General features: G+C 42.5%; 1 protein-coding gene across 3 annotated transcripts in view; it reads right to left on the bottom strand.

Moving 5' to 3' along the window:
- Window positions 1–10,886, bottom strand: part of ITPRID2 (ITPR interacting domain containing 2) — a 42,338-nt gene extending 31,452 nt beyond the window's left edge. The window contains exons 1-6 of one of the 3 annotated variants that reach the window (XM_050339524.1): window positions 10,790–10,886; window positions 10,254–10,526; window positions 10,102–10,153; window positions 4,698–4,747; window positions 3,799–3,855; window positions 1,121–1,157 (exon numbers count right to left, since the gene is read on the bottom strand). In XM_050339524.1, coding sequence (XP_050195481.1) covers window positions 1,121–1,157; window positions 3,799–3,855; window positions 4,698–4,747; window positions 10,102–10,153; window positions 10,254–10,467 — 410 coding nt within the window. In that variant the 5' untranslated portion in view covers window positions 10,468–10,526; window positions 10,790–10,886. Of the gene's footprint in view, window positions 1–1,120; window positions 1,158–3,798; window positions 3,856–4,697; window positions 4,748–10,101; window positions 10,154–10,253; window positions 10,584–10,789 lie in introns of those variants that run through there. The other 2 variants (XM_050339523.1, XM_050339522.1) reach the window with 2 other exon arrangements.
- Window positions 10,887–23,327: the final 12,441 nt, after the last annotated feature.

Consider the following 23,327-nt stretch of genomic DNA (forward strand, 5'->3'; position numbering starts at 1 on the left):
CTCAGTAAAAATGTACATAGACGGTAAGAACTTGAAGGCAAATGCAAGCTCAGAAAACAAATCCCTGATCTGCCCTTGCTGCCCCACCCTCCCTGATCCCACCCTCCTCCACTAAGGAAGCCCAGCCTTGGGCGAGCAGTGCTTGCCATGCCTTTCCCTGACTTCCCTGTGCTTCTGCCTTCTCCAGGACAAGCTCTCCATGGCAAGGCCACCCTCTCCCTGCCTTGGGTACCCAGCTCCCCCTCACCCTAGCTGCCACCCACCTGCAGCACAAGACTGCAAACCGCCCTGGACCTGGCTGGGGAAGCTGAAGAGGCTCCAGATTGGAAGAAACGAAGCAAGACAAGTACCAACCCAGACTGCTGGCCAGTTTCTTTCCCATTCCCAAACTATTTTTTCCCAGCATCTGAAGAAGCTGCCTGAGTATTAGGTGGTACCCTGTGCTCAAACATACTTTTATTGCCAATCTCTCTGGGGGACAAACTTTTTCAGGGCGAATTTTACCATATAAATCCTAACATACACACAATCCTACCAGAACAGCTACCGAAAAACCAAAGAAGATAGAAGATTCACCCAGAAGTGTATTTACAGAGCCCGGCTCAAGAGGAGTAGAGAAGCTGCTGCCCACAGCAGCTGTGCAGTATTTGCTGAAGTGTCAGTGAGGTTCTAGTTTCAGCACACTTTATTCAGATGCTCTGACTGTAAAGCAGGAGTCTCTCCTCTCTGAAAGTCTTTTTTTTCTCCACTCCCAAAGGATATCTGTGACAAGCAAAACTAATCTTCCCTTGAAATTTCTGAAATGGTGACTGATCAGAGAGGCAAAGAAGGTTAATTATGCTAAGTTACTAAGATTTGTCATTTCTCTGTTTTCCTCCTGCAACTCCAAAATCTATGTCAGGTCTCCTGGAAGAATAAAAATCTGCATTTTTTTTTTCTGCATCTCTTAATGACTGGTTCTGTGCTATCTGGATCTTCTCCTTGCCTCTCATGTAAACAGACATGAGCAGAAGAGCTTTAGTTCTGTGGTAGCCCCCATGAGTTTCACTGCCCATCCTCCCTCCTGCCCTCCAGTATAAATATTCCTCTGAAATAAACAAACACACAAAAAGATGTTTACCATGTTTCCATTTGGGTATCACTCCGTAGATGATTAGCTGCAGAGAAAGAAGAAGAAGTTATGTCCAGACCTCTTCATAATTACACTTCCACAATCAGTACAAAGCAGCAGACAATGAGCACATTCACCAATACTCCCGCATAAACCAGATTTTTCTTTTTCCATATAAATGTGATTCTCAAGGGCTGATATAAAGATGATCTGGTTTATTCAAGCTCTGTTTAAAATAAAATCTCTCGTGGACACACATTTGCATACTGTCATTAATCATATAAACCTGAAATTTAAATTGCGATAAGCTCGTAGTTGTTATATAAACCATTTATTGCTTTGCAGCTGAAGGCACGATTACCAGCTGCAGGGCTGTTCCTGGGTGGGAAGAGGAGGAGGACAGGCAGGCACGCGAAGATTGCTCCAGCAGAGAAAGTAAAGAACACAAGAAAGGCAGCTGGCCCCATGGCCAGGTGCTGAGACTGTATTTGTTCACCTTTTCATCAGCAAAGTGGGGCAGGGCCACGGCTGCCTGAGCTGTGCAATACATGGACAAGAGCTCAGTGAAGCCTGTGGTGCTGATGGGGCCAGAAGACATTCTTGGACTTGAGAAGGCTCTGGAAGACTGGTTGTCAGGTACCAAGCCACCTGGTCACCAGCCTCTGACAGGGAAGTCAGCACTTTCTGCAACCACACTGGCCGAGCACCACATGGGAACATCCCAGGCAGCATTATTCTTTCAGAACTGAACCCCACTCTTAAATTATGGCTTCCCCAAAGAGGCAACTCAGCATTAACAAACTTGCCCCAGGACAGGCAAGAAGCCTTGCTGCCATATGTTACAGCAGCCCTCAGAATCAGCTGTGGAAAGAGCAAGGTGATGTCACACGCGCTGCCAGAAACCCTACATCTCAATTTGCTGTGCCAGCAGGGTAAAGTCAGCAACCGAGAGTAAAACACAGAAACCTCCTAGCCACTCTCTTGGTTTCAGAGGCATCACAAAGAAACTGAAATGTATACAAAACACAGATCCCATGTCTGTTTTTTTTTTTTAAATATTCTTGCCTACATATGAAGGTAAGCCTATCTATAAGGATTATCCAGTGCCTAATTTGAACCATAGGTTCAAATAGCTCAGCAGTGGGCTGGGGTCCCTGCCCAATGCCCTCTGTACCATTCACACAGGGCTCTGGCTTGTATCTGGATTCAGGCAGTCACAGCTGCACAAGGGCAGGCCATTCATACCAGCCTCAAAGGGGCTGTCTGTCTGGCAGGGCACGCAGCACTGCTCCAAGCAGCTCTGTTGTCCCCTTGTTCTTGGATGGGAAGCACAGCCCAGCAGAAACACCCGCATCCTTACCCATAAAAATCAACCATCAATTCTAGTACTGGGACCTTTTCATTTGAAAAAGGGGAAATTACCTTCTGCTAAGTCATGCTAAAGACTCATAAAAAACAAGTCCTTAGAAACTATAAGAGTAAAAATTAAAAAGAAAAAAGTTTCACGGTGTTCTAAAATGTATTGACTCTTGCATTCTTGGTTTTATGCTCAGACCTTGGATTATCATTACAGAGAAACTCTTCCTATGAAATCTTTGTACTACAGGCAATCTAACAAGTGGAAAAGATTGTCAGTAAGAAAATTTAATCCCATTCAATCTATTGCAGCAAGGGACTCATTTACTGCTTTTCCACCATTATCAGATCAAGGTCATTACCAGCTAAACCTTTTACCTTACAAGTCTTAAATCTTTAAAAATTAAAGATATTTCCTTGCTCCAGGCCTTGTCCCACTACTTTGACACCACTGGCAAGACTAATGTGGAAAAAATGGGCTCTCTACCATACAAGTTCTGACACTTTGCAAAAGCTGTAATTCAAAAAAGATTAAAAGCTAAAGCTGGAGAGTGGTTATGTCTTTTTTTTAAATACTGAAAACAGATAATGTCTTATATCCCTGTCCTGCAGTTAACCACAGGACCCGGTTTGTAAGGCAGCTTTTTGCTGTTTTACTTCAAGATGCTGCTGTTAAAACAGAACCCACAGTGCTTTTGTTAGTTTGCTTATGGACATCTGTAAGAAGGTGATCAAGAGAAACGCCAGAAGTCTTTTTCACAAAGACATAAACCAGGAACAGCCACATCTCCTTCCCCTTAAAAAACGGAAGAGAAAAGAAAAGGCTAGCAAAGCCAAGCGTATAGTGGCTGATACAAAATACTTACTCAGCTTTGGTGCTTTTCATTTTTAAAAGCACTTAGCCCTTAATGGGTTTGCCTCTTGGCTGACAGAATTTCATTCCTCCTCTCAAAAACCCGCACATGCCACTCCCAAGGGATTCAGTGGAAGTGGGGCATGCAGGGCTGCCAAGAGTAACCCACGGACAAGAAGAGCAAGTAGGAGAAATCACTTTCTCACAGCCCTGGTGAGTGCTTCAGGCTATGCTGTCACTGTGGGTATTAAAATGAGAAAGCAGAAGCAAATTCAGGGCTGCCTCTGACCTTTGTGTCAGAGACCCAGAATGTTTAACACTAGCAATAGTCTAAATAACTTCAAAAAGCAAATCTTCCTGTATTTTTCTATGTGCTTCATCCTGATTTTCTAGCCAGTGCTGTCATTCAAAATAAAAATCAGATGACTGAACATAATTTTTTTTGCTAGAAAAAGAGTCATAATCCTGCCACACCCACCTTCAGCTCCCAGGGATAAGTCATCTTCAAAACTTCCTCCATTTCTCACCAGCATGCCTGAAAACATACAGTTTGCAGTTCAACAATTAGAATGCTCCAGTGTTTTCCTTCCAGCAGCTTATCTAAAGATATTAGAAAGATATTTCATTTGATACAAGATTTAACCGGACTATATTTACAATCCCTGCATTACTCATGCAGTAAAAATGCATTAAGAAGTGAGAAGTTACATTTCAGGACATAGAAAAATTACTTTGAAAGAGAACAATTATAAGACTCTTTTAGTTTTGTGCTCAGAAACATCCCTGAGTCAATGTACAAGCAAATTAACTGCAAGCAGGAATCTGGAGGTACCACTCAACACAACACATCTGTGTCTTCTGCTGCTCGGTTATCTATCCTCCAGACATCTTACCAGGGGGATCCAGAGTCTGAGTCCAGCTTGAGCATTTCCCTCTCACCTCCCTGTACTGGATTAAGAGTTGAAGTGAAGACTACAGGTACAGCAAGTAATTCCTCTGCACCCTGTCACCACCTTCACATTCCCACTGTACTTTGAACTTTAGTATTTAGACCTGCTCAGTAAAACTTTCAGGTGTGGCAACCAGAGTTATTAGAGGCAGAGACTGCCTAATGATTGCAAGCTTGGAAGGAAATTACCTCCCTGCACATTTGGGGGCTTTTTTTTAGAGCTTACTTAGATCTCCAGAAAGTCTTATTCAGGTTCTTTTCCTCCTTCTCCAATTTCTTGGGCACAACTGCTCCACTGTGAGAATAACTCTGCAACACTGACCACGCTGTGGTTTGTACTCCTACTAACCAGCCGAGGTCTCAGATGAATGTCCCTGAAAGCACAGTTACCAGCAAAAGAGGTTTCAGTAGATAAAGCCCTTCCTTACCCTTCAACAGAGGATTGCTTTGCTCATCCAGGGAGGCTCCCAGAGGCGTTCTGAAACCACAGAAGAGATTATTACTACTTTTAAAACTTGCTGCTTCATGTCCTTCCTTACAGCATGTAACAAGCTTGTGATAGCAGCAGTTGTCTGTCCCTCCCTCCGCCCCCAGAAAGCACAAACATCTGAGGACTGGCAGTAACTTCCAAAACGATCCTCAGCCCTCTACACAAATACACCTTGTAGAGAAACACAACAAAACTTAATAACTGCAAAGCTCAAACACCTTGAGGGGCAGCAGCCCCCTGTTGAGGAAAATCATGGGCTTCTCAGCAAAACACCCAGAAAAAATGATTATGGGTTTTTGAATGTACTAATTCAATCTCATTTATGCAGCAAAAACTGCTGCCATTTTTCTACACATTTAAAACTTTTTGGAGAGAGAGGTGGAAAGCTGTATTTAGGTGATCAGGAAGAGTCGAGGTAAAAATCTTGACAGCTATGTTAGCTGTCACTTGCAGTTCTGATACTTCACACTGACTCTTACTTGGATGATGCCTCCTATTGCTAGTTCCCTGAAGGGTAAGAGATTTGCAGAACCTCATGGTGCTCAGAAGGAGCAGCAGAAACCACAAAAATGACAGGTCCAATTCCTCTCTGGGTTCACGCTACGCTTGTTGACATTAGCTAGATGTTTCCACATTTTGTCTCTGAGATATATTTAACCAAAGACTTGTCACTACTAAGTACAGCAGCATTAACTTTCAAGGCTCAAAACAAATTCAGAAATATATTACTCATAAAGAAGGTGAAAGCAGATGATTTATGTGCCTATATTATGCAAGTTTCATTTGGATTTTTAATTAGACAAACACATAAACCTGCCCAAAGACCTAAAAGTAAACAGTGCTCTGATACAGTATTTATTTTGGTGCCATGGCCAAATTAAGCAAGGAAAATTTGCATCTGCATTCTAACAGACCTTACACTTCACAACCTTATTTTTCTTTCCCCTGTGAAAAGAGCTCACTCTTTCCACATGTGGCCTGCTGATATGGAGCAAGCTCACTTCGATGCGCCTTTTGCAAAGCAAAGCCAAGCCCCACCACAGTGGGATACCAAGGCAACCAGCCAGAGCATCCAGGTGCATAACTGTGTTTCAGGTGACAGGACAGACTCTGCCAAGGCTCAAATCTCCTGCGTTTCTGTGTGTCTGTCCAGTCAGAGACTAGAAAACATAGGGTATATTGTCTAAACCTGTCATGCTACAATGAGCCTTATGTTCTGAGGTAATAACTATGCTGGTTGTTTACTCCCTGGCTTTGATGGGTGCGCTTCCAATCTTCTTCCTCTCCTTCCCTGGTGGCTATTCCCATGCCTCTTTTCAATGTAGAAACTTGCTGGTATTGACTTTGACAGCCCAGGTCAGTGCTACATGCACTGGCAGGCAGAAAACCATAAAAGCAACCACCAAAGCTGGCGTTTTCCTTTAGAAATTAAGTCCATCACCTCTAAAGCATGTTAGCAGCTACCAGAAAAACATCCCTGTCCAACACCCCTTGCTGTCCTGCCTGCACTGTTGCACACTGTTGCCATATACTCCCTGCCTTTGAAAAACTTGCATTTAAGAACTATACACAACCTGAGTTTAAACAAGGAACAAGTACCACACAAAAATCCTTTTGGACAACAGCATGAACAGTTCTGCCTTTCTAGTCCAGGCTGGTTTTCACCAGTGAGGCCCATGGCTCTGCCTCAGAGTAGCCCTGTGCACTTGGGAACATTAGGGCTGGGGGACCCTTCCACTTACTGTGCCCTCAGGATGGGGTCTCCCTGCTTGAAGGGACATCATGGCAGGTCCCCAGAACATCCCAGCAGCCTTGACACAGCGGCAACACAGGAACAGAGGAGGGAGGCCAACAGCAACAAGCAGGCAGTAAAGAGCAAGTAAGTGGGTATGTGCCTGAACCAGAGGATCCTAAGGATTCTATTTGCTTTCACTCATTTATTATTGTATTTTAATATATATAGCAATAAGTTCTCTCAGTATTGGCCTACAGAAGAACTGACTGAACTCTTGATGCCCACACTGCCATGGGACACAGGTACCAAGCAGGTAAGATGAGGATACACAGCCTCGGGGCTTCCTCTTGGCGCATAGGTTTGTTTGCTCAACTACCAGTTGTGGTCGGGTGGTCTTCCAGAACAGGACAAGGATTTTGCACTGTGCTGTGAAAGTGTTTAAACCTCACCTTTTAAAGCCTTAATTGGGCAGGAGCCCTGTTTATTTTAAACTCGAAGCAAAAAAATCTCTTCTTTGTGAAGCATTTCAAGAACTCACTTCCTGCAAATCTACAGGAGATGGCTCCTAAATACCTCCCACATCCCCTGTATTACTGGCAGAGTTTAAATATACTCAATCAAAATAATAGACGTCATCATAAGAGTTGACAACAATTTCTTCTTTTCTATCTGTATAATACAAACAACCGTATTTCAGCTTTTATAAGGTTTCTTATTACTCCAAACAGCCTTTTTAAAGTACCAGGGAGAGAGCAAAGGAGGCCTTTCTCAAAGGCGTAGGATTCCCAAAACAAGAATGAACCAGAGACTGCTGGGTAACATCTGGCATTTCTTAAGCCTCCATAATTCTTATCACAGTATGATAAATACTTGTTTTTTCTTTTGAGTCTTTATTTTAGTTGTTTATTTAAAAACCAAAACAAAACACCAAAAACAACAACAAAAACAAAACGACTAAAGGTGTTTTTTACTACCAAGGTAAATAACATGTGATATTAGGAACCCTCCTCTCCTCCAAAGCAGATGTGAAACAGAGATGCCAAGTAATAAGAGCTCTAAACCACTACCATGAATATCAAGGGACAGCTAGTAATTCTTCTTATCCATATTAGAACAGTATTGAAGCTTTTAGAAACAAACAAAGGAATAAATCTTATAAGCAGATCTATTTATGCACTGGGTTGATATTAAGTTTTTTGGTACTGCTGCAAACTCAAAGCAGAAAATTATATTTTAAAAGTGCCAATTTTCTTCTGATTTCATAAACACAGAAACTCAGACAAAATGGGAAGGACTGCTTTTAGAAAACATATATGAGAGAAAATACTTTATTTTAGTGATTGAATTTTCACTTGTAGTAATGGCTACATGGTAGCTTGTTATAGAGCTAACTTGTAAGAATGAGGTTGTGCGATGAATCAGAAATAAAAGCTCTGTCTGTATATGACCACACTTTGCAAAAATCAAAGTTCCAAGTAAAACCAGTGTTAATAAATAAACAAACACAAAATGTTGGAGTTAAACAAATAAGAACTTCCAGGAATGAAAACAACTGTAAATTTCACTGTGGTTTTTTTTAATAAAACACTAGAGTATCTGCAGGGCTGTTCTGTCATCTATTAACATTGTCCTCTTTGCCTATGTACACTCCTATCAAGAGACAATCAGTTCAAGGTTTCTACACATACAGTCACTTAGAAGACTGCAGGTTGAATTATCACTTAACCACCCATGCTAGCTACTGCTTGCACGTATATTAGACACAAAAAAATAAACTATTCTGCCGTTTCAAAACACAAGGGACTGTGCACCACTTCAGGCAGCTGGCATTGCACCTACCAGACATGAATCGTACATGCTGGCACCCTGCATGTTAGAGTCAGAGGTTAACTCCTGACTGAATCCCTTGATTTAAGAAATATTTTTTTAAAACGAAAATTTTATCTTTACTGGGTGAACACAAGATTCTTCTGAAAGGATTTACAACAGTTAATAGCTATACTTTAAAAGACTCCTGTGGAAGGGCCACAACAGGTTTCACAAACATGTGTCATATAAATTTGCATTTCTGTATTAGCAAAAGACTAAACTTCTGCTAAATTTCCTTTTGTGTAAAATATGCAAACAGAGTGTAAAATAAGATACCCATATTTTAGGAATCAGCTGCCAGAGATGCAAACACATTCCACAGAAGTGCGTGGTGCCAGTTTTAACAACAGACAGTTACCAAAGTACAGGAATAAAACTGCAAACTTTGTATTATTACTCAAGATTTTGACCATCTATTAGATGTCTATGTTGTCAGTTTGCAGCTTTGTGATATTCCTTAAATTCTGTATGGAAGCAGTAAGGACCACAGGACCAGGGAAGGCTCTAGACAAAAATCCTGCAGATACAGACAGAAGTAACACTCTAGTATTATGAAGAATTTCTCTCTCAGGGGCCTCTTCTCCTTCCACTCCTCCATTTTTTGCCCTCCTCACTCAAAAAATACTTCTAATAAAGCACTAAATTCATAATACTTATTTTTAAGGATATACTTTGGAAGACCAACAGAACACCAGATTTGAGGTAAAGCTGGAAAAATCTTCTCCCGTTCTAGCATTTTGGAAGAAGGGTCTGTCAGGTCTTAACATTATATTTTTAGGATACAGTATGATATCAAGCCTGTAGCTCTCAATACCCCCTCCAAGGCACAGCCTATAAAGATCTGAAGAAAGCTGTACGGAGGACCCTGTAGCTATAAAGTAACCCACACCTCAGTTACAGAGTAAGCTCAGTCAGCTGCTTATTGGATCAAAAGATCACAAAGGCACAGCTAATCTCAGTGGTATATTTTCATCTTAACATAGCTGCTCTCAAAAGGAGAAGGAAACCAGAAATAACAAGTAGGAGAGGTCTTGAAATGTCATTGTTAGCTCCTGGAAAGCTAATTGCTAGCTTCTCCCCATCAACTCCGGCTCTTGCAAGGGCTGTTAGGACTGACTGAATGGAGAAAAAGACGGGACAAAAGCAGCTGCTACATTTATGTGCTTTTATGTGACTCAGGATGAAAAAAAACAGTAATGTCATTTTGCTCCAAACACCAAAGATTATTTTGTAACAGTAACAGAAACACGGACAACATATAGCGTGCCTCAAGTTAATGACAGAGGACATTAAGAGACTACGATAAATCAAGCTAGTCTAAACTGTGCCATCACTCCTGAAGGCCCAGATGCACAGAGACCACTGCCATGGAAGCAACCATTCCTTTGAATTTGCACCAAAAACCAGCCAAGGGAACACCGGAAGCTTTAAACTGGAGCTCCTCGGAGAGAGACAGTGCAGCTTCCAAAATAATGCTGCCTTCCTTACCCTCAGCTGAGTTTCTCCCTCGGTGGCTGAAAGCCTTCAGGCTCATTAATGAGACACCAAGGGGTGAGCAGCTGCCGAAAGCCAGCTCCTCTCCGTCCATAGGGACACACGCCGCTGCTCCGCTCGCAGCCCCGGCTGGAGTCACGGCAGGGCGCTCGCAGCGCAGCGCGTTCCGTGCCGCGCTCGGCTCCCCGGCGCTGCCCACGCGAACCCGCGGGGACCCGCCGGCGGGGGCGGCGGGAGAACCCACCTGCAGTCCTTCAGCCATATCGCGATCTTCTCGTTGGGAACGCTGTGACAGCCTTAGGGACAGAGCAGGAGAGAGAAGCCGACAGTCAGTACCAGCGAGGCCGCCCCGAGGGGGTACCCGTGGCCCGCGGGATGCCGTCCCCCAGCACCGACCTGCTCCTGCGGCCAGCGGCAGCTCTCCGCCGACGAGATCCTCCTCCTCCTCTTCCTCCTCTTCTTCCTCCTCTTCCTCCTCCTCGCCGCGGGCCAGCGCCGCTGCCGAGAAATCCTCCGCTTCCGACGCCTGCCAGGAGTCGCGGCTCTTAGCCCAGGCCTTCCTCTTCTGGGTCGCCCCTTGCCACTCCTCCGCCGCCGGGGGCTGCTCCATCGGGGCGGCGGCGCCGGCGGGAGTCTCACGCCGGGAGGCGAGTGCCGGGGACAGCCAGCCTGCTGGGCGAGGGAAGATGTGCCTTCCGTTTGTCCGTCCCTCCGTCCGTGCGGGGGCCGCCGGGGGGCGCGGGGCTCCAGTCCGCGCAGCCCCCGGGAGCGTCCCCGCCCCGCCCCGAGCCCGCACCCCGGCCCGCCCCCGGACCCGCTCCCCGCAGCCCGCCGGCTGCCCCCGGACGGGCGCTCCCGGCCCCGCCGGCGTCCGGGAGGCAGCGGGCGAGCAGGCGCTCGGCCGGCCCGGCTGCCCGCGGGTACTCACTCACATGGCGCGCCGCGGGGAGGCGGCGGAGGAGGAGGCAGCGCCCGCCCGGGCTGCGGGCGGCGGCAGCGGCGGCTCTGACTTCCTCATACCGCTGCGGGGACAAAACTCGGCAGCCACGTGACGGCAGCGGGGCCGGCGGCAGCGAGGGGCCTCCCGCCGGGGCCGGGCCGCCGCGGGGCAGGGATGCGGGGCAGGGATGCGGGGACCGCGTCGGCTGGCGCTGGGACAGCGCAGCCCGGCGAGCCTGGCCGGGCTCGGAGGTGCCGACCTTGGCCTGGGCCCGCAAAAGGTTCCAAACTAAAGGAGACATAGAGCAGCGAAGAGAGACTTTGCGGGGTTTTATCCAAGGGGAACGGGAGTGCTGAGGAGAGAGAAGGCACAAGGAGATGAACAACTTGTCTGGGCACACACAGCCTTTTGTCTCGGTTGCAGGGTGTAAAATCAGATCAGCCTCTTCTCGGGCACGGGCAGGGGTCTGCAGGGACACCAGCAGCATCAAACATGTCCTGCTAAAATCTTAGGTGCATTTGAAACTTTTATGATGTCCTTCAGAATGTACACAAGCTACCAGAATCAACTGAACACTCAACAAAAGGTGAACGAGTCCCCATGTCTAGGAAGGAGGGAGATACCAGACAAAGGGCTGCTTTCACTGTCAGGGATGTAGAGCCGTTTCTCAACCACTGTCTCCTGATTGAGGTGCCAGCCAAGGTCCCTGCTGCAAGAGCCCCGTGCCAGGTGCCCTGCCCACCTTGGCTGCATCTGGCCTGACAGCAGCATGGCTGAGTCAGTCACTTCGGGCATAATGGGCCAGCTGGTGCCACCCTGGACAGCAGGACCTCACTGCCTTCCTGCCTGGGGTCAGACTGTCACATCCCAGCCACTGCTGAATGAACCCTGCACACCCAGCGAGCTCACCTGCAGCCGTGGGCCTGGGAAAAATAAGCATTTGTAAAAGGTCTCTTACAGCATCTTCAGGAAAAGATGCTGAATTAGTAAGTACAAACAGCAAAAAGGACCTGAGTCCTCTGCAGGTTTTAAACCAGCACTGACAGGCAGGCACATGAGATACACATGTTTAAAGGCAAATCTACCTTTGGAAGAAACAGGTTAGCAGTGCCCAGTAAATATCCTTTTATATTCTAGCTTTATAGTTAAAACCTTTCAAGGAATTTCTGTGACATTTTTCCCTACTAAATGAAAAATTGACTTGATAAGAAAAAAACATTTCTTTTTCCTGATGCCTGCAAGCCACCCTCTACTTTACATATATACAGCCTTACTAAGATAAATTTTCCCTCATGAAAATGGCAAGTCATTTTCCTAAACACACTCTTAATTTTCTGAATGTTTTGTATTGAAATTAAGCTAGAAGAACAGTAGCACAAAAAAGGTGCATTTGTATTTAATTTGTCTTTGAAAATGTTCATTGCTGTACATATTTCAGAATGGTATTTTTAAATGCCAGTATTTCTTTTAAAAGGTGAAAACTACACTTGAATCTTTCTTGTTGATCCTTAAAATAATCAACATTTTCTCAACAGGACATGTTTCACACACTAGATATTTTGCATGAGCTAATATAGAGCGTGTCCTGAGCCATGGGTGTCCCAAGGGCGAATCAGAGGATCAGCACAGGTTCTGTGCCCTCCAGCACAGCACACTGGGACTTGGACTTCAGCTGAAGTTCCTCACAGGTGTACTTATAGTACTGGAATCTTAAAATCTAATTTTTCTGGCTGTGTTGGCAAGACCCTAGCACAGCATTACTTTGACATAATGGCCAATATTTCCATTTTATGAGTATGCATAAATAGATAAGTCTATTTAAGATGGCTCTTTGAGGCTGAGGTGTCTGGATGAGAGCTGTGAGGGAGGCAGGGAGGGCCCAGAGCAGTTTAACCCCTGCCATGGTTTTGCTGTCTCGGAGGGAGCACAATTGCTTCTGGGAAGTTACAGTTTCACTGGCACAGCTAAGTTGCAAGCTAAAAGCAGCTACTGTCTGGGCGTGCCAATACATCCTTAAGGAGTTCTTAATCCACAAATTACTGACATTATTGTCTATAATTGCTTGTCTGTTGTGACAACACTTACTCAGAGAATGTCTGAAATGTAAACAGCAGCCAACAGCTTTTTGCAATGAAGTCCTGCCAGTACAGCACTGGGCTCTAACTTATTAGGATAATATCTGGCTTATTATTTCTTCTAATACTTGTAACCAAAAAGTGAGTTTGTTCTATAATGAAAGTTTCTCTTGCTTCAGAATATAATTTGTTAGTTGTACTTCAGAGAAATAATTGATAGGGAAAAAAGTCATGTCAAGTCTTCTGTCACTTAAATCAGGCCAACTTCTTTTTTCCCAAATTATTTTGAAAACATTCAAATAAAACATTGCATAGGCAGTAATTAGATAAGAGAGAAATTGTGCTTTACATTATAAATTCCTACAGGAAGACTTACAGCCACAGGACCATTAGCAGTACTACCAAGCATCACAGAAAAAAACACAGATATTTTAAGAATAATAATAACAGCTCTCCCATTTGTCATCTGGGTGTTGGCCCTGAACATATGAATGTGTGTATAAATACACACAGAGAAATACAATTTAGCCCAAAAAATAACTCTAAGTCACTGTCTTTTGTTCTTAAAAGAGCAAAAACCTTTGAAGAGGACTTAATTCAATTTTTGCCTGCAGAGGATTCTTTCAGATGCAGCATTGTCTAAAAAAATACATTCCTACATAACTCAAAGATATAAATGAGGTGCTTCCACCAGTTCCCAAGGGAACTTATTCCCATATCTGAGTCCATTGTAAGTAGCATTTTCCTGCTACAGGAAGGCTGGTCTTCCCCATGCTTTTGAGCACATCGTTTCCCTGATAGATCTGTACATCAAGAGATCCTTCGGTGTTCAGGAAGGATTACACAATTTATCTATATTCCTCCATGCAGTACAGAAGGATAAGGATAAGCCTCTGGAAACCATGGAAATATTTACAGGCTGCATAGCTGGGCTCTCTCGGTAGCATGGTCAGAGCCTGCGCTTCTTCCTCTGTTACCTCCCCAGGAACTACAGACAACCAGTGCTCCCAGAGTGGGAGCAAATGGGATCAAGAGCTGTTGGTAAGGTCTGGAATGGCCAGATTTGGAAGCTGTTTCCTCTGTTTTCCAGCTCAGCAGATGTTTAAGTCCACCCCATCAGGGTGACCATCTGGATGTGGACAACATGCTGCCAATCAGCCACCAAAGCCCCACTGGGGTATCTCACCACAGAGAAGAGACTTTGCAAGTGGGTAACACATACAGAAGCTGCTAGACAGAGTAACTAGGAATAGGCTTATAGTTCAAAATAAAAATACAATAAAAACCGCACCACCACCACCAAAAAACACAACCAGAAAACCCAAGCAAAACTCTCTCTGTGCCTAGTGTCTTCCTTTCACAGAAGAAATTGGAGTAATTTCACAGGTTGTAACATTTACAGAAGTAGTGCAATAAGACAAAAACCTTCTGTTGGACTTTCACATGGCAGAAGAACTGGTTCTTGACAAGGGGAGAAACTCCATACTGCTGCCTAATGTAAGTTGGATCCTGGGACTTGCAGCTCTAAGTCAGCGATGTTTCATGACCACAATTGGATTTCCATGTTACTGGCAGACAAAAGGGAGGAAGAGCTAACAAATAGTTCACCTTTGCAAGCACTGTAACAAAAAAATATTCCTACATAGTAACAAAACTATGATAAATACTGTGAAGTTATTTGCTTTGGCAAGGTCTGTGTTTAAGAGCTGGAGAATGCATGAAGAAACACACAACCCAGTGTCATGCACATCTTTAAAGTTTCCACAGCTCCATCTTAGTTAAAATGCTTTGTTACATTAAGCAATTTCTTTCTAAGCCAAGATTATTTAAAAAGAAAAAAGAAAAAGTCTACTGAGGCCTCTGTTATGCTATAAAGAGAAAGACAACCTGGCCAGACTGGGTAGTATCCATTCAGATGGCCCACTACAGGCATGGGCAGTTTGGTCTCCTGGCTTTTGCATTACACATCCTGCATCTGCAAATGAGAGCAAAAGGCTGGAAGTTGTTCTTTGCAGAGCTCCTTCAAGGTGCTGGTAGCTGGGAAGGTGCTGCTGCCTTTCTTCAAGTTGCTTTAGCAACTTCCCAGCTTTTCCATGTGTATATCTCATCTCCCTGCTCCTTCCATTCTAGTAATGGTAGGAGACTGACCAGCCCCTCTTTCTCCTATACAGCATCTGTAGTCTGTTACAGAAAATACCTCATTTTTTCCTGTTCTTTTTTGTTTGTCTCATAAGCCATTATGTATTGGTTTAGGTCTTTTGATAACCTTGTCTCTCTCACTGTGCTGATATCAATCATGCCCATAGAATCTGCCATTTCAGACCTTTAGGATCTTCTTAACATACTTAAAAATGGAAACTCCACTTATTTCATATCATCATGTCTTGCCAGAACCAAATCAAGTAACTGGAATACTGTGTTGCTAAGGCAGAACATAGTGTCTCTGGTATCCTACATATATGGCATAAAATGATAAATAATGAAAATTATGCCATGAAAAAAATGATATTACGTATTCCCTATTTTTCCTAAATTTTCATTTTTAAAATTACGTATTTAAAGTGAAATGCTGCAAGTTAAAGATAATTACATCCAGAGCCTCATTCAGGTATCTTTTTCTGTAAAGGAAAAAAAAAATCATATAATTGACTTGGAACCATCATTGTTACCAGACAGATGTTCTTTCTCAAATATGTGGAGTAGAAAGGATGGACAGTAACCTGGCAGTTTTACTCTAATAAATTAAAGTGTTAGGACAGTGTCTGTGGCTTTGCCTGTCATTTTGTTTAGACATGAGTGATATGCATGGTGTTTCTATAAGGTAAGAAACAAATGCATTGAAATTAATGAAAAACTGCATCTTTTTTCAAACCAAATGTTGCCTGGTTTATTAAGCGACTTGTACTTCTGGTACCTCTTGCAGCAGTAGGAAGAAGGAAAAAAAGCCACTTCCGTCAGGGCGTTTACAAGAGGTATAGCATAGCAAGAGGAAGTTTCTAAAGGAAGAGCCGGATATCTGTACTGAAGTGGATTACAGCTGCACCACCAAATCAGATGGAGAGAGCTGAGGCCAAACATGGAAGAGTAAAAGTGGCTTTAAATCTTTCAAGATGTAAATGGACTTCATGTCACTGAATTATGTCAGTGGGTAGTTGTAATTTTTGATGTTCATATTTTTACCAAGAGAGCAGGCTAAGAAAATAAATCCACAGATGTTTAAATTTAGCGACTGTGTTCATTCCCTTTCTGAGCCCCGCCCTTACAAGACTATGGCATTGTGGCCATGTCTGTTTATACATCTGTGTCCTATACTGTAGGAATCTGTTTTCTGCTTTTACAGTTGAATTTACAAATTCATTTACAAATACTGTTCCTGCTCATATGCTTTAAACCTTGTGTGTTCCAAATGGCTGACAGAAGAACTATACATGAAAAATAAAGCAGATATTTACCTGCACTTAAAAGATCTTTCTTTATCTTATCTTTTACATTCAAAAGCACTCAGCTAATATTTTACTCTGTTTAGTCCTGTTTCTGCTCTCCCTGGGATCCCTGATAAAACGTGTATTTAGAATAATTAAGCTTTTAACATGCATTGAGATAGGAGTAGCCATTACAATGTCCACACTCACAGTGATCTGCAGGAAGACAAAACAAGGGAACTCAGCACATCCAGGTCTGACCAACATACCATACATTTTCTTCAAAATCCATTTACAAAATTAATTGAAAGAATTTTTTTTCACCAATGAATCAGTGAAATAAAGTCTCATCAGCTCCAGAATGAAGACAGTCAGTTTCCTATGGATTTAGGTTGGGTATTTTTGCTTCCCCTAAATCAATCATTAGAGCATTTGTAATGTGTCTCTCTTCTGCATATTGCCTGTTGTCCAATAATGGACAACTTCATGGTGCAGCCTTTGCAACTCAGATCTCCAACTATCTATTTTATGAAACATAACAAATACTTAGCATCATTGAAACCTCTTCCCTCTCTAGATTTGGGCTGAAATTGGTTAGTGAGATCATAAATTATGACCAGAGGAGGAGAGGAAAATAATCTATGTAACAACTGTTTTTGTAGAAAATAAGATTTAAAAAAACCCCAAACACACAAAGTCGATGTAAAGGCTGTGCATAAGTGAGCCCAGAGGACGTGTTCCTTGCTTGTCATCTGAAACTGAGCAGCTCAGGGCACCTGAGCAGTTACTTATAGAAATATGCTTTCAGATATTTACCCAATGTGCTAATTCATTTCAAGGGTTGACTCAGCTTTGAAATTAATGCACTTCCTTTCCCTGGGAAGTACAAGAAGTTCCAAAGTGATAAGAGTATTGACTTTGAGGCACTGACCAAGTTATCCTATAGCTGTGACAAGTGGTAGGACAAAAGCATCAGGAGAAAATTCTAAACAGAAAGGAGTAAGAGTTCCCAAGCAAAACCACAGCTAAGGTGGGCTAGACAATCTTGAGAAATTCACATTATTTGCTATAAATCTCATTCACTCAGTGCTGAGACTTTAGTTCAAACAATTCAGCTCTGAAAGGCATTTCTAACCACTTGATCCTTGGCAGTGGGATCAAGGGAGAGAGGTACGTCGGTGGAAGGGAGGGGAAGTATCGCAGCTCCTTTGAGCTAAGACTTGGCCAACAAGAGACTGCCAATTAAAAACTATTGTAGAAAGAAACAGAAGAAATGTCTTACTGTATTTAAAAAACCAGTTTATAATCCCATTAAAATGAAGCTGGAATAAAAGGAAGAAACTAGTAATTTTCTCTTGCATTATGCATAATGTAACTATTCTGAATTTAAGTGTAGTTAGAGAATTGTATTAAGGCCAAATTTCCTGTATGAAGCTTCTTAAAGACAAAAAGACATATTTGACTTCATGAGCTCATCCACACCAATCAATAAATTCTAAAGAAAGATTTATTTACACAGTTCAATCACTCCTTGATGAGTCACTATGGTATTTCAACTCTTTTCCATAGATATTTAATGGTCAGATGGTATCACATTAAAGAGGATTTTCCAGTCTAACAACTCCATCTGTTGCATATATTTTTAAATGCTTTTAAATGGATACTCCACTGTTTGAAGTACAGGATATTTCTCTAGCTGACTGGTTAGAAGCTGGTCTGATCCAGTAGCAACCAACAGCCGTTCCTGGCCTGCAGTTCTTTGGTGACTTACATGAATTCATTTGATGTGCTCGACAGAAGTAGCTCCCACTGGGCAGAAGGCCAAGTGGCAAAAGCGTCACATTTCTTACTAATCAGGTACGTCATTGCTGTCTGCAGTTATGGCTGGCCAACCTTTTGTGCACAAAAATCCCATTAACTTTAAAATTAGCTCCTTAGAGAGCATAGAAAGTGCTGGTAGTGGTAAACGTGACACCAAAAATAAACGGGAGCAAAATTTGTCCTGCCCAGAGAAATCATACTGTTACAAGGACGTTCAAGCTTTCTGGTGTTAAATTTTCAGAGGGCTTTATCTGTTCAGCCCCCTTTAGATGCAAAAGTAATACTGCCTTTGAGAGCTTTAATTAATTCAAACTCACATAGTTCCAACCCCTAAACTCTGCCATCAATTGCCACATCCATTTACTAGATTAAAATATTAACTGGAACTCCAAGTGCAGCGTCCAAAAATATAAATTCATCTCTTTAAAATTAGCTGTCAGCCAGAGGAAAACTTTCCTTCCTTGCTGTGCACTTGGAAGAGTCAGTGACTGCATGTTCCCTACCAAACTGATTAAACACACAGAGCTCTCACCACACTGTTTCCCACTTCCCTGCAGTTATGTACCACTCTGGTACCTGTGCCTCTCTCCAAGTACAGTCATTTAATATGAGAATGGTTCAATTATTACAGGTAGAAAAAATTAGAGGCAGTAGAAATCAAAGGGTGAGAAAAAACTGTCCCCTGCCTTTTGTGTAAATAAGTTAGGAGTGAGTTTGACTGGGGGAGATACTACAGAGCACAGCTAAAGGATGAGAACATGATATTTTTTTACTAGGACTCCTATCCCTACTGCTAGAGCAGGATGGTATATTTGACACGTGTCCTTTTCAACAGACTTCTAACCTCACTCTAGGAAGGAATGGATCGGTGCATTGTGAATTGGGGCTTCCTGACAGCAACAAGACTTTAGTTTTAAAACACTTCTCGTATATCAGTTAGGTTCCACTAGCACTGGAAAATATTAAATATATGAAAAAATTTAATACTAATGTTTAAGACTATTTTGACCCTTCCATGAAGGGAGGCAGCTGTTTTGTGCTTAGAAGTATGTCATTTGTGGTCCTCCCTTCCTCTGTACCGTACTCCTAACATCCATACCTGTGAATGTAGGGATCAGAGGTGATGTACATTAATCTATAAAAGTATTGAGTGTCACTGCTGTCATGCAGTGATTTCATCTGTGCCTGTCCTGACACACATGCACCTTTTCAGAGCTTTTGACTCATGCAAAGCTGGAGGAGGGCTGTGTGTCCTCCTGTCTTCCTACAGAAAATGTGCTCTTCACTCCTACAAACATGCTAGGACACAGCAAAGTGCCACATGTGCAACAAATGTAGGTCTGGGTGTCCTGGAAGGGAGCACAGGAGACTACACTAGGGTCTTCCCCCCCACAAGTGGGAGGAAGTGACTCTGCAGCTTCCATGAAAGGCTAAAATTCTCAAAGGATAGGAGCTGCTCCCAAAGTGGTCAGAGGAAGGTAAGAAAGGCTGATGAGGGAGAACACCTTCCTCTACCTTCCATCCTCTGAAGGAAGTTCCCCGACACCATCCAGGTGGTTTGGCAATGCCATGGTGCTGAGTAACATTGTGATAACTTTTTTTCATGGCAATACTGAGAAACAGTCAAATGGCATCGCCAAAATTTACCTAAAGTGATCAAAGATGCAGAGAAATGTCAGAGCAGCCTGACATTTGAAGCTATATCAGTACCCTCTCAGGGGATAATGTGCAAAGATTGGGACATTGTTCCCCTCGGTTATTCAAGAAAGCATGTTAACAGTGCATTGCACAGCTGAACAGATGTGTTAAAGCTGAGGTCTCCAAAACAGTGTTTTGGGATCTCATGGGTACAGAAACTTTAGTTTCTCAAGGTGGATTCAATCAGAGTGACAGGCTTACCATGTAAGATAACTCATTTTATTCACCATTACTGGGCATCTCAAAATCTACTCTTTACAGAAAGCAATGACATCTCTAACAAAAATGCTCCAGCACCTCAGTCTTACCACCAGCTTTATCACCCTTCTGTTCTGATGTCCTTTTTTTTTTTCATGGCTGTGTGCCCTCATACACACAGGAGAAGATCACATTCACATAGAAAGACTTATCTGTGAAATGCAGAGGTCATTAATCGCATGAGGCCAGCAGAGCCCCACAGGAAACATCATGCCTCCTTGCTGAAATGTGGTCTTGCTTTTGTGCAGACAAATAAAAAAAAAAAAAGACTGTCCCAGCATTTTCTGATATGGAGTTCTTTGTTTTAAAGATTACATGTGAAGGAATAAGTATCCTGGCACTGGTAAGCACACCATAGGCTAGGAGCTTTTTATTTGCTAGTTATTGTTTGTATTTTAAATGCTAAAGTGAAATGACGCAAGTGCCCTTTTTCTTGTCATATTGTTTGCTTTAGCTTTTGTTGGATACAATCCAATGGTACCTTTACGTAGGCCCCTGTATAATTAAGATAATGTGCACATTCTCTGAAAGGAAATAATTAAGAACCTCTCATGGAGAATGCACTGATTTTCATGTCCTTGCTTTTTAAGTGGGTATAGCTCACACTCCATTGATTAACTTCTTGATAGGCCAGGCATACTTCAAAACTTAATCCCATGTTAAGCTTCCAAAGCAGCTTTCAGCTGAAAAAGTTCAAGCTACTTTGTAGGCTGTAATTCACTCATTACAAACTTGAATGTCTTGTTATCCCTAATTATAAGATGTTCCTTTCTCATTAAAAAAAAAAAAAATTCAATCTTTTTTTCCTCAGAAACATCTCAGAGTTTGGGGTATTTTTTAGGTTTTTGTTTGTTTTTTAAATAAAATAAAACCAAAAAAGCAGCTCTATAAACTGTCAGAGTAATTGTCAGATGCCTTGGTTATAGATGTTAAATCAAGAAATCCAGAGAAAGAGGGATGATTCTTGGGGAAAAAACCTGGGGGTTAAACAACTGAACAAAGACAATAAAGGAATATACAGTTTTGCTATATATTTGCAGTTGCAAACAAAAAGCATAAACTTTTCCATTGCCTATAAATAACAACCTCCCCTTGCTACAAACTCTCTACAGCCTCTGCATGTGTTGCCAACAGGTGAGGTGTGTCCTGATAGTGGACTATCACTGCTGTGAACCTTCCAGGTTGCTGTGCAGTGTAACACCCACTCCTCCCTAACCCAGCAAGCTCACCTGCAAGTGCCCCTTGGGTGCCTCTGCATTCAAACAGCCCCATCTCCAATACACCTCTCCATGGAGGACATTCCTCCTCTAGATCTAATGGGGGAATCAAAAAAACACTGTAAAACTAAACCACATCCATGATACTAGAGGGGGAAAAAATCTCTGCTACTGCTGTGCTTGCCTCCCTTTATTGTGAGTTCAAGATGAGGACTGATTTTTTTTCATCTTTAAAACCTACCCAAAAATTTAGTAGACTTCATATGAGATTTGACATCTAGAACTGGTTACTTAAGTAAAAACAATAAAAATACAATATGCAGTTAGTACAGGCGTATTTGTAGATGATCAGTGTGCAACAGTAAAAAATGGTTATTGAATAGGTATTTGGTAAATTCTGAAGTCTGCAACTGAAGACTAAATAGTAACTGTATTAAACCAGGAACTGCTTGACTCAACATGCTTCAGCTAAAATTGTATCAAAGTAATTACAAAACCTGATTAAACAAGGCTTCATTCCCACATGCAACTCCACCTTAGTGCCTTGGCAGTCTTAAGCTGGTAACACCCTTTTACTGGTTTTCACAAAGCACATTAGTAATTAATAAAAGCAGAGCAGAGGAGTTCATGTTTATTCCCAACAAACTGATGGTGTCTAGGGAATCAATGCTTTCTGACAAAGAGTGATATGATGGTTCAAAAAGCCTACTTTGCATCAGTTTGTGTTCTTTGTCTGACTTCAAAGGCTGCAGAGTCAGTTCAGCACTGAGGATCTGTGCCAGCCACTGCTCTGGAGTCCAAACAACCCTCCTCACCCAGTTCTGCCAGATGAGAGCTTATTTGCTTAAAAAAAAAAGGTCCTAGTGCTCTCGGTAGTAAAGACTGATAAAGCATTCTCACTTCAGAAGTCAATCAGAAGAGGAAATCAATTGCTCTAAATACAGAGTACTGTTTTTCACAGCATGCAAACTGTATCCACTTACAAGTCTTTTGTACATTAATATGGATCTTAATGTATCAGTTTTTGAAAGCCAATGCTATGATAGAACTTATGCTGTGAATACATCCGTCAGCTGAGCTTATGGCTTGCTGGAAAATTAGATACTGAGATTTCAACAGGGCTTCCAGCTAAGCTCCTATTCACCTAAGTAAACTGTATAAGGTTTCAAAAACTATGACTAAGACAACCGAAATAAAGTAGTTAAAAACTCCATCCAAACAAGCTTCATTAGTACCATCAAGGACATCCAAACAATCTCATTTCAATTGTATTTCAACCTCTCACCCAGTTTTGGAGAACAGAGAACATTTCTTCCACCCCCTTCCTTTGCAAACTTTCCATGCTTCTTCTATTTAAATGAAAAAAAGAAGAATGTGCAACATTTTTTCAGACCAGTCACAATATTCCAGCCTCAGGAATTTGTTGTCATATAAGGTTACCTCAACTCTAGTGCAGTACTCGAGTATTTTTGACCCTTTGCTAACATAGGAAATGGATTAGAGATGGAAGTGAAAGACCTCATGTCCCTCTGCTAAACATCATAAAAATCACATACTGCCAAATAATCCTTGCAAAAATATATTAAACAGCTAGACTATTGACTCTTCTACTCTTCTTTGACTGCACCACTTCGCTGCATGGGTGGGATTTTAAGTAATTTAGCCTTTCCAAACAGTTTGCTCTGAAGAGAGCATTCTGTGCCCACCCACACATTCTGAGGGCTGCATGGACTGTCCTCACCAGTTTCCAAGGGACATTATGCATGCTGTTGCTCCAGGAGGATTTGGGGAAGGAATTCTTGTCCTTGGGCACAGGAAAACTTTGCTCTTAAAACTAGCAGGGACAAAAAGACACCTCAGAGTTTTGGGCACACTCCTCACAGGATGATAGGGCAGCTTTGGAGAAAAACCACTTGAATTGTTCAGGTTATCCCATTACATAAAGCTGACAAAAAACTCCACTGCGGAGTTGGGACGTGTTTAAGGAATGCATTTATATGTACTATCTCCCAACAACAGATAGAAAACTTTTTTACAAG

The sequence above is a fragment of the Myiozetetes cayanensis genome, unplaced genomic scaffold (assembly GCF_022539395.1).
Source record: "Myiozetetes cayanensis isolate MyiCay16 unplaced genomic scaffold, myiCay2020 scf9, whole genome shotgun sequence".
NCBI lineage: Eukaryota > Metazoa > Chordata > Aves > Passeriformes > Tyrannidae > Myiozetetes > Myiozetetes cayanensis.